At 35.5% G+C, this 14,884-nt stretch overlaps 1 protein-coding gene across 1 annotated transcript; it reads left to right on the top strand.

Moving 5' to 3' along the window:
* Nucleotides 1-431: 431 nt before the first annotated feature.
* On the top strand, nt 432-14,146 carry LOC309506989 (ribosomal protein S6 kinase-related protein-like). Its single transcript, XM_082181045.1, has 12 exons — nt 432-637; nt 1,464-1,700; nt 3,189-3,272; nt 3,395-3,463; nt 3,697-3,766; nt 5,511-5,618; nt 10,725-10,765; nt 10,983-11,010; nt 11,734-11,823; nt 11,985-12,073; nt 12,244-12,354; nt 13,188-14,146. Exons 1-12 carry the CDS (start codon nt 611-613, stop codon nt 13,497-13,499), a joined length of 1,266 nt encoding a protein of 421 aa, XP_082037171.1. The 5' UTR covers nt 432-610; the 3' UTR covers nt 13,500-14,146.
* The last annotated feature ends 738 nt before the right edge of the window (nt 14,147-14,884 follow it).

Genomic DNA, 14,884 nt, shown 5'->3' with positions numbered 1-14,884 from the left:
AACCATTCGTTTCTGGATTTTTAGGAATTATTTAAAGCTTTGAGGTAAAAATGTGTAATATATAATCTGTTATAATAAGGATACATCAATATTATTCTCAATTATTATTAAGTTATATTATATCATTTCTCAAACTGAGACTGAATTGAAGTAAACAGAAAATAATATTATTTTAGTATAAAATATTATAGTCATGTGTAGCTACCAGATTTTTATATAATTATTTTATCGTTTAGAACATTATAACAAATACATTGATTTTCAACTGGACATTAGACGCAGCTAGAAAAAAAGGTTACGTCAGTAAGTATGTGAGTTACGTAATCAATCGATTATGACGTTTCTGATGCATGATGAAGTGCATTGCTGTGTAACGTGATCATTGTTTATATGTTAATATTAATGAGTGGGCGGCGCTCCTACATGTGTATCAAAGGTTTGGACACCGACTAATGCGCTTATTAAAACAGCGTTATATTGTGTGGGAAAGAAAAGAAGATGTTATAAATATCTGACATGGGGTTCACGTTTAATTGACGGACTTCTCTGGGAAAATAGGTTTGTTTTTAAAGAACATCGCAAGTCGTTTATTTATTGTTTATAAAATGTGATGGGCGGCGACGGGAGTAAAAATAAGGTAAGAGAGTTTACTACTCTGATAATCACAACTCAAATCGATGAATAATAAAGTAGGCTAATAGTTTGTACAAAAATTCAGGGTGTAGCCTACACAGTTACATCGGTCTGATTTAAATATTGATTGTGTGCTTTGCAGTTTCGTGGGTCTAAAATAGAGGCTATATCAATTTCATGAGGCAAAATGATATTCAAATTACATTGACACATGCGGCTCCTATAGTGTTCTCATGTGTTATTCAATTAAATGTGTTTACTACTTTTATGAGAATGGTTTACAAGTGGTAACACCGGAGGATGTTGATAATAATGAATGACATACACTCTTAAATATAAAGGTTATTGGTATCGATAGTTCCATGGAGCCACACCGGATGATATTGACAATCATGACGTTAAAATAACTACGCACAAATTACAGTAACATATAACATTACACAATGATTCACAGATTATTAGTTCATAAAAAAAATATGTAGAAACGTAGAAAATAATGAAAACATGTACTATAAACTTTCATTTGAGTATTGTCATACAATTTGGTCCAACAATTTATTTCACTGCAGAGTAGCCTAAGATGTAACAAATTATTATTATTATTATTATTAAGAGTTTATCACATTCACTGCGATTTTGAAATGCCACTTGATTTTATATTTTGCTATATAATGCACTGACACTCATACATTTTAAATGTAGCCTGTCTTTTCGGGGCGATTGCATTGGTTTAAATGCACACTAGCTACTGATCTATTAAGCATTATATGTTATCATAAGTGTTTGTGATTTTGTACAGTTGTTTATCAGTGATGTCCTCTTCACTCCAGGCATCATCATCATCACTGGTGAAGAGGAGATCCCTGTCATGTCATCAGGGCTTCCCGTCTCTCTCGGCTCCGCTTGTTCATCACAGCGCCCAGCACAGAGAATACCCCATCTCTGAGCAATCTCGGCCCTCAGACGCTAACCCCGAGGGGCCTCGTCTAGAGTGGACACTGCCGGGCTTTATTTCCATTTTCCTGCCAGAATTCCCGCACAGGTTTACTGGACACATGCATTTACAGGTAGTTATATGGCACTAGTCATAAAATCCTTTAAAAATGTGACATAAATTACCCAGAAATGTTGCAAAATGTTGTTGTTCCAAACCCATATGACTATCTTTGTTCTGTAGAACACTGTAGAATTTTGAAGAATGAAAGTCCACAGATGAAACATTCATACAGGTTTGGAACGACATAAGGGTGATTAAATGATTACCATTTACATTTTGTGTCAACTATCTCTTGTTTAGCATACTTTTAAAAATAGTAGATATTTCAGAAATAATATACAGTACTTTTAAGGATAGACTCGAGCAAACTGAATATAATGCTTTGGACATGCTTTAATTGTCGATGGAAATTAAATGAAATTGTATCACACTTCAAATGTATTGGAAATGCAATTAGTTGAACTTAAGAGTGTTTGAACTTGTTGAACTTGTGAGAGTGTTTTTTTGACTAACTTATATTCTTATAAAATCTTTATATTTAAATTTGTATTTACTTCTGTTGTCTTTGAAATATGGTTAAAGTGTACTGCCAAATGTACTGAAGAACATTTATGGTGAAATATTAGTGCTGTCAAATCGATAAATCGCTAATAATCACATCTAACATAAAAGTTTGTAAATACATAATTATGTATATGTGTGTGTGTGTGTGTGTATATATATATATATATGATTATATATGATTATCGATTATCGCATCTAACATAAAAGTTTGTTTGTGTGTGTGTGTGTATGTATGTATTTACAAACTTTTATGTTAGATGTGATTAATCGGTTTGACAGCACTATAAAATATACTTTAAAAATATATTTGTAATATATTTGTAATGAACACGTTTGTAACAATGAAGTTTTAATTTAGTGCACTTATAAAATATTAAATTTACATCTAAGTAATGGATAATGGCAAAATAAACCCTGACAATGTGATCAGGACCCCGACGTGAAGTGTTTTACTTGTGTGACTTCTCAGATACCCGGATGAGCGGTCATTATTATACAGCATAACTGACATCAGAATGCTACAACTGACCAATCAGAATCAAGTATTTCAGAGAGCCGTGTAATAATATCAAATAACACACTACAGTTAAAATTATAATCAAGTACTTGACATGTGCTTTAGTGTGGTATTGAACACATCAAAATAAGTGAACTTCCTTAAAGCATAACAAAAGATTATCAAAACATAATGATTTAAAAATGTACTTTAAAGTAAAGCTTTTAATTTGACATAATTACATTTTTTTTAATAGTTTTCAGAAAGTGTGTTTAGAAACATAATCATGAAAGTGTACTCTCTTTAAGTATACTTAAGTGGCCTTTTATTTCATTAATATTATACTATCTTCAAGTGCAGTTGTCAAAAAAATATTTTTAAGATTTGAAGTGCGACATAAGTGCACATTCAATACAATTAAGTGCTCTTCCTTTTCACATGAGGAACCTTTAAAAACTGTGATTTTTTTCTTTTTGTAACTAATGATTCTCTTCTCAGATTCTTGGTTTTATAGCTAAAGGTTCGTTTGGTCCAATCCTGAAGGTGAAGGACCTGTCTAAAGATGAGACCTATGCTATTAAGGTGATTTTTTTTCATGTCTTGTTCTAAATTCTCTATCTTTCTATTTCATTTAAAAAAATCTGATGTGTTTAGGTACACTGCGCCTTCTTCACTTCAGAATTTCTTGTGTCACTGTTGGTTAGGTTTTACCCAAGGCTGATGTTTTGAGACATGGAGTCCTCCAGCAGTCTAAAGAGGAGGTTATAATTCAAGTGAGTCACACTGCGCCGCTGCGCTCTGTGTCGGCTATGGCTCGCCTGATCTGGTTCTAACCGGGCCAGTGATACATGGACAACACTGATGTCCTCTCAGTCAATAGCCTATAAGCATGCACATATTTCATACTTCAATTGTTTTGTTCATTTCATTAGAGTTTACTCTCATGTGCTCTCAGCGCCTGCACTCCTGTCCATCTCATTTTGTGTTGTCAACTGTTACATTGTAGCGACAAGTCAGGCATCCTTTCCTCCTCAGTCTCCGGGACTGTTGGCAGAGCCAGAGCAATCTCTTCATCAGTGAGTCACACCACATACAATTTTTCATTCTTCATTCTGCTTTCTAAAGACTTTTCAGAAATCATGGCATTAATAGCAATCATTTTACTCAGCTGAAAAGAAATTAAAGAGGCTTTGTGGAGAATTCAGAAACTCTTGTTATTAGTGACACCGGTGGCTGTTAAGTGAACTGCAGCCAACAACTTAAAGGGATAGTTCACCCAAAAATGATAATTTTGCCATCATTTACTCACCCTCATTTTGTTCCAAACCTGTATGAGTTTCTTTCTTCTGTTCAACACAAAATAAGATATTTTGAAGAATATGGGCAGCCAAACAAGCCCAAGGCCCCATTGACTTCCATAGTAGAAAAACAAATACTATGGAAGTCAATTGAGCTCATCAACAGTTTGGTTACCCATATTCTTCAAAATATCTTATTTTGTGTTGAACAGAAGAAAGAAACTCATACAAGTTTGGAACAACATGAGGTTGAATAAATGACAGAATGACAGAATTTTCATTTTTGGCTGAACTATCCCCCAAAAACAAACAAAAAAACGACAGTGGTGAGAAAGCAGCAATTAAGTAAGCATCTGATCATAGCAATGATGTGGATATGTTTTCACCAGCTCTGCAATTCACCAACATCATGTCAACAGATGAGGTCATTCAAATTAGATATGATAGTCTGATTATAACGTAAATATCCGAGATAGACTAAAAGATCTGGCTATGTGAGACTATAGTTTGAATTAATCCATTTTCTTTGCATGACACAATGACATTACAGTGCAGAATGGCTCTTTCTGCATTTTCCTGTTTGAACATTGTTTAAACATTCATTTCACGTGTCATTGAACAGAAGTCATGCTCTTGGGAGCGCATAAAATGTCTAATCCTTTTAATTTTTCCCAGCAAAAAATGCCTCGAGTCCTTCACATAAAAATCTGTCTACAGGCTTTCATAGACAACCTAGGAAGTCTGGGAAGGTCTCGTTTTTTAAGTTTTGTTACTATCTGTTCACACATTGGCAATAAAAAAAATCCATTAAAACATGAAAATTCCTACATATAGCCCTTTAAGTGTTTTATTTGACCTTTCTATAACACATCTTTAGCTTGTTCACTAAGGGTCTTATGGATGCTATTCAAATACATTTGTATTAAATTTAAAATGTTTCTCTTCAGGTTTAACATCTATCTGTACTCTAATATATGAGATGTAAATAGTATAAAATACATATTCATATTTATGCATATTTATATATAAAAAGTTAAAGCTGCAGTCCGTAACTTTTTTGGGTTAAAAATATCATGGGACATATATATACACAATATATATATATATATTAGGAAAATATTTTATATGTAGAAAATAATTGGTTATGAAAAGATCTACCCAATGCTCTACTTGATTGTATTTGATTTTGTCCTTTTCCATGTGATTTATCTGTTTCGTTCTATGTACTTTTGTTAAACCCTTTTGCCCCATGTTCTTCTCTCCACATCCGTTCACCAGCCAGGGCAAGCCAGGAGACTTAATCAATGTGTTTTGTCTTCTTCCTTTCCAAAGTCTCCCTCCGTGACCCTGTGACAGACTGAAATTATACTCAAAAATACTGCTCTAGTTCATATCATGCTTGAATGAAGTCCCTTTAGAGTTTGATCTATAATAGGTGGCCTCAAGGTCAGGCCATTCAGTCTACTGTGACATTGTCTTTCTCATCTCTTGTTTTCTCTCACTCCTGTGTGTTTGTCTTCAGTGTGTGATTACTGCAGCACTGGAGACCTGTATACTTACTGGACACTGAAGGGCCGGTTTGAGGAGAGAGATGTTCGCGTGTTTGCTGCTGAATTGGGCTCTGCCTTGGGTGAGTCAAGTCAAGTCAAGTCAAGTTTATTTGTATAGCGCTTTTCACAATACAGATTGCATCAAAGCAGCTTCACAGTATTAAATTAAAATAATACAACAAAGTTTGTTTCAATAGGAATTTATTGATTGATAAAATTAAATTAAATATCCCCAAAATATCCCCAACTGAGCAAGCCAAAGGCAACAGTGGCAAGGAACCGAAAAACTCCATCAAGTGACCTAATGGTGTCCTAAAACTCCATCAGGTGCCTTAATGGAGAAAAAAAACCTTGGGAGAACCCAGGCTCAGTCGGGGGCCAGTTCTCCTCTGGCATTGGATAGAGGCCGGATTGTAGTTTGAACTGTAGGATTATATGAATGCCTGGCTGAAGAGATGCGACTTTAATCTAGTTTTAAACTGAGAGAGCGAGTCTGAGCAACGAACAGTATCAGGAAGACTATTCCAGAGTTTTGGAGCCAAATGTGAAAATGCTCTCCCTCCTTTGGTGGTTCTGGATATCCTAGGTATGACCAAAAGCCTTGAATTTAGTGATCTCAAAGAGCGCGATGGATTATAGGGCGATAGAAGATCCGTTAAATAGACTGGAGCTAAGCCGTTTAGGGCTTTATAAGTCAGTAGCAATACCTTGTAATTAATACGGAACTTTATAGGTAACCAATGCAGTGATGATAAAATCGGTGTTATATGATCATATTTTCTTGATCTCGTAAGAACTCTAGCGGCGGCATTTTGGACTAACTGTAGCTTGTTTATTGAGGATGCAGGACAACCAGCTAATAAAGCATTACAGTAATCCAGTCTCGAGGTCATGAATGCATGAACTAACTTTTCTGCATCAGAAACTGATAGCATATTACGTAGCTTAGCAATGTTTCTAAGGTGGAAAAAGGCTGTTTTTGTAACATAAGAAATATGATTTTCAAAAGACAGGTTGCAATCGAGTATAACACCCAGGTCTTTTACTGTAGAGGATAAAGTAACAGGACATCCTATGATGTTAAAGTTGTATTGTGCGAGGTTTTGTGGGCGGTTTTTTGAACCGATAAGTATTACCTCTGTCTTGTCTGGATTTAATAAAAGAAAATTACGCGTCATCCAATCTTTTATATCTTTAACACACTCTGTCAATTTGGAAAATGTAGCGTTTTCATCCGGCCGTGATGAAATATATATTTGAGTGTCATCAGCATAACAATGGAAACTAATTCCATGTTTCCTTATAATATTTCCAAGTGGCATCATATATATTGAAAATAACAGAGGGCCTAATACAGATCCCTGCGGCACTCCATAGTTTACTGGAGTTATGATCGATTTTTCTCCATTTAAATAGACAAAATGGTAGCGGTCAGATAGGTATGATTTGAACCAGCTTAGTGCTTGTCCTTGAACACCAGTATAATTTTGTAGTCGATCTAAGAGTATTGTGTGATCTATAGTATCGAACGCAGCACTAAGATCAAGTAAAACTAGTATTGAGATACAGCCTTGGTCAGAAGCTAAAAGTAAATCATTTGTGATTTTAACGAGCGCAGTTTCAGTGCTATGATGCGGTCTGAATCCAGACTGAAACTTTTCATAGATATCATTTTGTTGCAAGAAAGAGCCCAGTTGAGCGGACACCACTTTTTCTAATATTTTAGACATAAATGGAAGATTTGAAATGGGTCTATAATTTGCTAGATTATTATGATCTAATTGTGGTTTCTTAATGAGAGGTTTTATAACTGCCAGTTTAAATGTTCTTGGAACATGACCTAAAGATAAAGACGAGTTAATAATATTGAGGAGAGGCTCTTCCACTACAGATAACACTTCTTTCAGTAGTTTAGTTGGTATAGGATCTAATAAACATGTTGTTGTTTTAGATGAAGTGATAAGTTTATTTAACTCTTTTTGTTCTATAGTTGTAAAGCACTGTAATTGTTCTTTCGGGGTGATAATTGAAGCTGAATTGTAAGGCGCGATTGAAGATTGAACGTTTATAATTGTGGTTCTGATGCTTTCTATTTTCTCAGTGAAGAAGTTCATGAAATCATTACTACTGAACTGTAACGGGATATTTTGTTCGGGTGACGTCTGTTTATTTGTTAGTCTAGCCACGGTGTTAAATAGAAACCTTGGATTGTTTTGGTTGTTTTCTATTAGTTTGCGGAGGTGCTCAGCCCTGGCAGCTTTTAGGGCCTTTTTATAACGTGACATACTGTCTTTCCACGCGATTCTAAAGACCTCTAAATTAGTTTGTTTCCATTTACGCTCTAAAATACGGGTTTCTCTCTTTAAAACATGCGTAGTATTGTTATACCATGGTGCTTTATTTTTCTCTCTGACCTTTTTTAATTTAATAGGTGCAACCACATCCAATGTTCTAGAGAGAATGGTGCTCATAGTGCTAGTTAGTTCTTCTAGTTCATCTGTTTGTTTGGGTTCAGGCAGAAGCTGAGACAGATTAGATAAGCAATTTGAGAAATTATCTATGGTGGATGGGAGGATTGTTCTGCCTGGTTGATAACGCGACGCCGCATGACATATTACAGCAGTACGTAATATGCAAGTTACCATGTAGTGATCAGTGACTTCATCACTTTGTGGAATGATATCTATATCGGTTGGATCGGTTCCGTGTGATATAATTAAATCGAGTGTATGATTAAGACGATGAGTTGGTCCGGTGACGTTTTGCTTGACCCCAAATGAATTTAATAAATCTGTAAACGCAGCTCCTAACGCATCATTTGGATTATCTACGTGTATGTTAAAATCTCCAACAATTAATGCTTTATCGACATTGACTAATAGGTCTGAGAGAAAATCTGCAAACTCTTTTAGGAAATCAGCGTAAGGCCCTGGCGGTCTATATACGGTAGCCAAGGCTAGAGATAATAGGGATGTTTTTCTAACATCTAAGAGCGTAACATTTAGTACAAGTACTTCAAATGAAATAAACTTATAACCCGTTTTCTGAGTAACATTTAGAATATCTTTATAAATGGTTGCAACACCTCCGCCACGGCCAATCAGACGGGGCTCATGCTTATAACAGTATCCAGGAGGAGTAGACTCATTAATACCGAAATAATCATTTGGTTTAAGCCAGGTTTCAGTAAGGCAAAGTACATCGAAGCTATTATCTGTGACTATTTCATTTACAATAACTGCCTTAGGTGTGAGTGATCTAATGTTTAGAAGACCTAGCTTTAGAAATAGTTTTTGTTTACTAATAGCAACATTTTCTGTTTTAATAACAATTAGATTTTTCCTAGATCCTGCATTAGATTTATTATTTGATCTCACTAAACGAGGAATAGACACGGTTTCTATGCAATGTTCTACACTAGTATTTATATCAGTTGAATTGGTGCAGCAGAGACTATGATTTGGACTTTTGGTTACTAGTCAAAGGGTATTTAACATTTTGGAGATGTTATCTGACAGAAGATCCGCTCCGAATCTGCTTGGGTGTAAGCCATCAGCACGGAAAAGCCTAGGACGCTCCCAAAACAGATTCCAATTATTTACAAAGAGCAGTTTCTGCTCATTGCACCATGACATTAACCATTCATTTAGCGCAAATAATCTGCTGAACTTTTCATGCCCTAGTCGGTACGTGGGAAGCGGTCCTGACACAATGATCGTTGTTTCAGGCGATGTGCTGCGTACCGTATCGATTAGATTCCTGAAGTCTTTCTTCAGAATCTCCGTCTGGCGCAGCCTGATGTCGTTCACTCCCGCGTGCAGGACCACAGTTCCGACGCGCTCGTCACCGTTCAGGATCTCGGGAACGCGAGCAGCGATTTCAGAAACACGAGCACCAGGGAAGCAGTGACTTTGCACCTTACTTGTACCTAACGTAGCGTGTACGTGCCGAACGATGGAATCGCCGATGATCACAGCATCGCGTTCTGTTTCGCGTAGAGGGGAGAAGCGGTTTTGTGTCGATAACTCGAAAACCGGGAGGGTCGGAGAAAGTCTTGGTCTAAACCTGACTCGCGTCTTCCGCTGCGGAACCACCCAGGCTTCGTGGTGGCGTGTTGGAGCCGGAGTGAACGAGACCATGGCTGATTGCGACCGATGCTGAGGAACGCACGGAGTAGACGCGGTCGGAGTCAGCGGGTTAGTAACGTTAAACACTGATTTGTGTGCGTCGGCGCGTGATGTTTCAAGAGCCAAACACCGGTCTCTCAGCTCGGCCTGTCTCAATAAAAGGTTGTGGATCTGTTTCTCAACAGCTTCCAGCTCAGACTGCAGTGCGTGAAGCTCAAATGTGTCCTCACCTGCACCAAGCGGTAGACTACTTACATCTGATATATTCGCCATTTTAACAGATGGACAGTGAGTTAGCAACGAAGCTACCAGTGATGCTATCAATATTAATACTAATTTATATTATAAGTTTGTTTGTAAATGAGTGTGGAGAAGACGCGTTCAGCCGTGATCCACGGACGTAACCTTTAAGAGTATGCAGCGTTGGATCACTAATAGGCTTGAGACGCGTCTGCTCAACAGTCCGCGTTGTAACAATGAGGTTTGAGCAGTAGTGCTTCTCAGTGAGGAAGAGTAGAAAATGTTCGTTGTAAGCGGGTTTAAAGAGAAAAATCAAGAATTATAAATCAAATCGATAGAGCTCCAAAAACAACAACGCATTCAGACGCAACGCATGATAATGACAGGACAAGACATTATTCACCGTGTTTGTTGAGTGTTTCTTATTCACCTGAGCTTTTATGAACTCAAAGGCGCGAGAGAAAATAAATAAATAAAAATAGCTGAGCGCAAGGGTGGCGCGTTAACAGGCTAGCGAATTACTAGCGTGTTATGCGTCAGGGTTGGGTAAGCTGTATTTAGTAGTAATATAAACAACTAGAAATTGTAGTAAATGATGGTTCAAAACAAGGAAATACGAGGCTAAGACGGAGCTTACAGCTCCGAAGCAAACACACTCAGTGTTGTTAGATTTATAATGTAAATGATACTTAACATGCTTTTAATTTGTATTTAAATAATCTAACATGTTTAGTCTTGAGTCTTTTTCACACACAGGTTTTGTAGATTTGTATCAATGACAGTCAAAGTAATATGCTACCACACTTTTTTCCTTTCCAGGATTTTTGCATGACTTCGGAATAATACACAGGGATGTGAAGGTAATACAATTTAGTTTGACTGCTATGTTTATGTATTCTGGTTTCTGACAGAAAGTTGTCTCAAGTTGAACATCGAACACGAACAACGAATATAAGAATGTTTAGACATGACCACACTGTTTAAAAATATAAATAAATATAAATAAATTATTGAAGTTGATAAAAGTTTGAAAAATGAAAAATAAAATGCTCTGAAATTTTTTTTTTTCTTAAACAGATGGAGAACATCCTCCTGACTGATAAAGGTAAAGCTGATCCAGACTGCAGCATTGTGGGAAACATCAGTGACAGCCATGCATCACCGTATATAATATTTGTACATTTGTACAATATCGTTGGTTATTGTTAAACATTTTCTGTCTACTAGATAGATAGATAGACATACATATAGACATAAAGGTAGATAGATAGATAGATAGATAGATAGATAGATAGATAGATAGATAGATAGACATACATATAGACATAAAGATAGATAGATAGATAGATAGATAGATAGATAGATAGATAGATAGATAGATAGACATACATATAGACATAAAGATAGATAGATAGATAGATTTGATTGATAGATATAACTATAGATAGATAGATAGATAGATAGATAGATAGATAGATAGATTTGATAGATAGAACTATAGATAGATAGATAGACATACATATAGACATAAAGATAGATAGATAGATAGATAGATAGATAGATAGATAGATAGATAGATTTGATTGATAGATATAACTATAGATAGATAGATAGACATACATATAGACATAAAGATAGATAGATAGATAGATAGATAGATAGATAGATAGATAGATAGATAGATAGATAGATAGATAGATAGATAGATCAAGAAAATGATCATATATGTTTTTTGTGTCTTTGGATTGTTTTAAGATGTCAATCTCAACTCTTTTATCTTTTAGTAAAGGGAATTCTGGAATAGAAATATTAATGCGGTCTCATTTAGGTCACGTCCGCTTGACTGATTTTGGGCTGTCTCGCCGCCTTGAGCGTGGGGATAGAGCATTTACTATCTGTGGCACAATACAGTACATGGGTGAGGCTGGAATCTGAACTCGTTTTATACAGGATAGGATTTCTTTAGTAAGACTGTGTTTATCATCAAGTATATCTAGCAGTAACTAAAGACATGTATAGTTCAGCTGAGCTATTTCTCTAAAAATGGATATTTAATTACATTATCCGGTCATTAAACAGCTCCTGAAGTCCTGAGCGGGGGCCCGTACAGCCATGCTGCAGACTGGTGGTCTCTTGGTATTCTTATCTACGCTTTAGCCACTGGAGGGGTAAGACATATCCAGAGGCCATATTTCAAGATGAGCATTATACTTGATGAATGTGTCACAAAAATCACCTCTGGAAAAATGTGCAGATCTCAGTGATGATGTTTAGAAAGTGCTACAGGCTGCTTATTCAGACTGTCTGAGCCTTTTCTTTATTATTTTGATTTTTTTAGTTTCCTTTGCCTGCGGAACCAGACCACTGTAGTATGATGAACAGGGTCAGTGAGCATTCATACGACATGCCTGCAAACCTCAGTCCAGCTCTGGCCTTTCTGCTCATAGAGGTGATATCCATTATGATTATATACAGTATATGTTGCATTGTTATTTTTGATGTATAAGACGTCAATTATATACATATATATATATATATACAGGTGGAACTTGAAAAATTTTTATATCGTGCAAAAGTTCATATATTTCAGTAATTCAACTTAAAAGGTGAAACTAATATATTATATAGACTCATTACATGCAAAGTGAGATATTTCAAGCCTTTATTTGTCATAATTTTGATGATTATGGCTTACAGCTTATGCAAACCCTAAATTCAAAATCTCTGAAATGTTTTAAATTTTCATAAGCTGTAAGCCATAATCATCAAAATTATGACAAATAAAGGCTTGAAATATCTCACTTTGCATGTAATAGTCTATATAATATATTAGTTTCACCTTTTAAGTTACATTTTTCGAGTTTCACCTGTACATATACATACAGTATATATATTGTATGTTTAATATACCTCAAAAAATATTTGTATTGATATTTTTATTAAGAAGTATAATTAATATCATCTGATTTTTATGGGTATAAATAATATATATATATATATATATATATATACTTATAGGATATAATTTATGGGTAATTCATACTGAAAATGTATAATAAAAAAATACACTTGCAGCATTTATATGAATTTCTTTGAATTTCTTTGAATTTTAATTCTACTTCCTTCAAATTTAATTTACAATTCTGTTTGCTACTTCAAATCAAATTCGGGAATTGAATTGGAAAATTCAGGGATCTTCAGTTCAGTTCTGAATGGAGCACAACCCTGTTGTTTACGCACATACTCAAACCTAAAACACTCTGTGACTCTGTCCAAATGCAGCTTCTATGCAGGATCCCCACGCGTCGCTTACGGTGCCTGGAGCACTTCCAAAGCCAGAAGTTTTTCCTCGGCATGTCCTTTGATTCCCAGCTGCTGCAGAAACGTCCCATCAAGCCAATCCTCGAGCTGAAGAATCATCCTGACCGATTCGAAAGGTCGATGCGAGGTTTATCATCAGATCTGCTTAAGAATTTTGAGTGTGACCTGCTGAACTCTCCATCGACCCCTGTGGATTTGCCTCCTACCTTGATGAAGATTGAGGTAAATGAAGACACAGCTGAAACAAAAGCAACAGGAACCAGTTCTCCATGAAATCATAAATGAGCAAACTTTGCTTTCTCTGTAACATGCAACGTTTTGCCAAGGACAAGATAAAATGTCACAGTATTTTTTGATAATTCACCCACATAAAGATGTGACTAGCCGTTCCTTAACAAGTATTACTACTGAGTTGTTTTAGTCCTATTAGTAATCAGATTTCTTTTTATCTGCATTTGCAGAAAGTTTATTAGATTTTTTACCTCACTTTTGCCTATTTTTGCCTTTACTAATGAAGTATTTTTATAATAATAGAACTGTTGGGTTTTTTTCTTGACTCATTTTTACATTTATTTTATATGTTTATACCGGTTACAGTGCCACCCTTTACTGGGACACCATAAGTGAGATAATCTGACTGTGACAAATAAAACTAACCCATGCTTGCACGTAAGTACACTGTGATACTAATACTAAGTAACTTTTTAGACACAATATTGCCAGTTACTTTTTCTGCAAATAATAGTTCTGTAGCATAGAAGTGAAATTACGTGCAATATACACAGATTATGTGTGTTCAATGAAATATCTTATGGAATACAAAATATGTGAAATGTACAGTAATGCAAGTAGAATAGCAGAACTGTACAATGGAATGAACAGTGCAATACAATTCTATAATAAAGTAAATTGCAATACAATTTAGTATTAGTGCAATTATTATGATAAAAAGTAGCTGAATGATAGTAAACTAAATAGATTTTGGTTCACTGGCAGTTGGCTTTGATTATATAAATGAGTTCTTAGTCATACTGTAAAGATCATTCTCAACATAAATCCCAAAAATAGAATTCGTTCATCATTTGATGTGGAGAACGAAAGTAGAACTTCATGTCATTGCAATTCAAAAGATAGAATGGTAAATGATATATCGGCAAATGAGACCTGGAGACATTTCTCCAACTTTGAGACTTTGGTGTGACCTATTTGTGAGCGCAATGACAAACCCAAATGGGAGCAGCCTTAATAGGGCTGAAAATTGAACACCAGATAAAGCATCATTATTAATGTTTTTAATTAGGTATCAGGAAAAAAAATCACAGCCCCAGTAGAGGTGGCTTAAAATATCCGTAACTCTTAACAGTTCTCCTGAGAGTCTACTTCAGATGTGTTCGGTCCTTTATGTATAGTAAGACATTGGGTATCCCTCTAAACCTGCCATTTTTATCTACGTTATCTTATTGCTTTCGTATGGATTGAACGACATGGTCCTAAAAATGTCTGTCTTTTTCTATGCATATTACATGTGATCTGAATAAATTAGACACTTTTAGATCCAAAAGCATCAATCACATCATTTCAAAACAAATCGATGTGTTGGTAAACTGAAACTCCAAACTTTGACTCCATCTTTTGTCCTTGAAAAACTAGATCATGAA

Source organism: Leuciscus leuciscus, assembly GCF_965113295.1.
Source record: "Leuciscus leuciscus genome assembly, chromosome: 9".
NCBI lineage: Eukaryota > Metazoa > Chordata > Actinopteri > Cypriniformes > Leuciscidae > Leuciscus > Leuciscus leuciscus.
The sequence above is the reverse complement of the archived record's forward strand: the minus strand, read 5'-3'. Positions and strand labels throughout refer to the sequence as shown.

Bases quoted from the DNA above. Each gene is read 5' to 3' on its own strand.
- LOC309506989 (XM_082181045.1), top strand. From the start codon at position 611: ATGGGCGGCGACGGGAGTAAAAATAAG. The intron at 1,701-3,188 runs GTAGTTATATGG...TTCTCTTCTCAG, and splicing joins CTGGACACATGCATTTACAG to ATTCTTGGTTTTATAGCTAA. The intron at 10,766-10,982 runs GTAATACAATTT...TTTCTTAAACAG, and splicing joins TAATACACAGGGATGTGAAG to ATGGAGAACATCCTCCTGAC.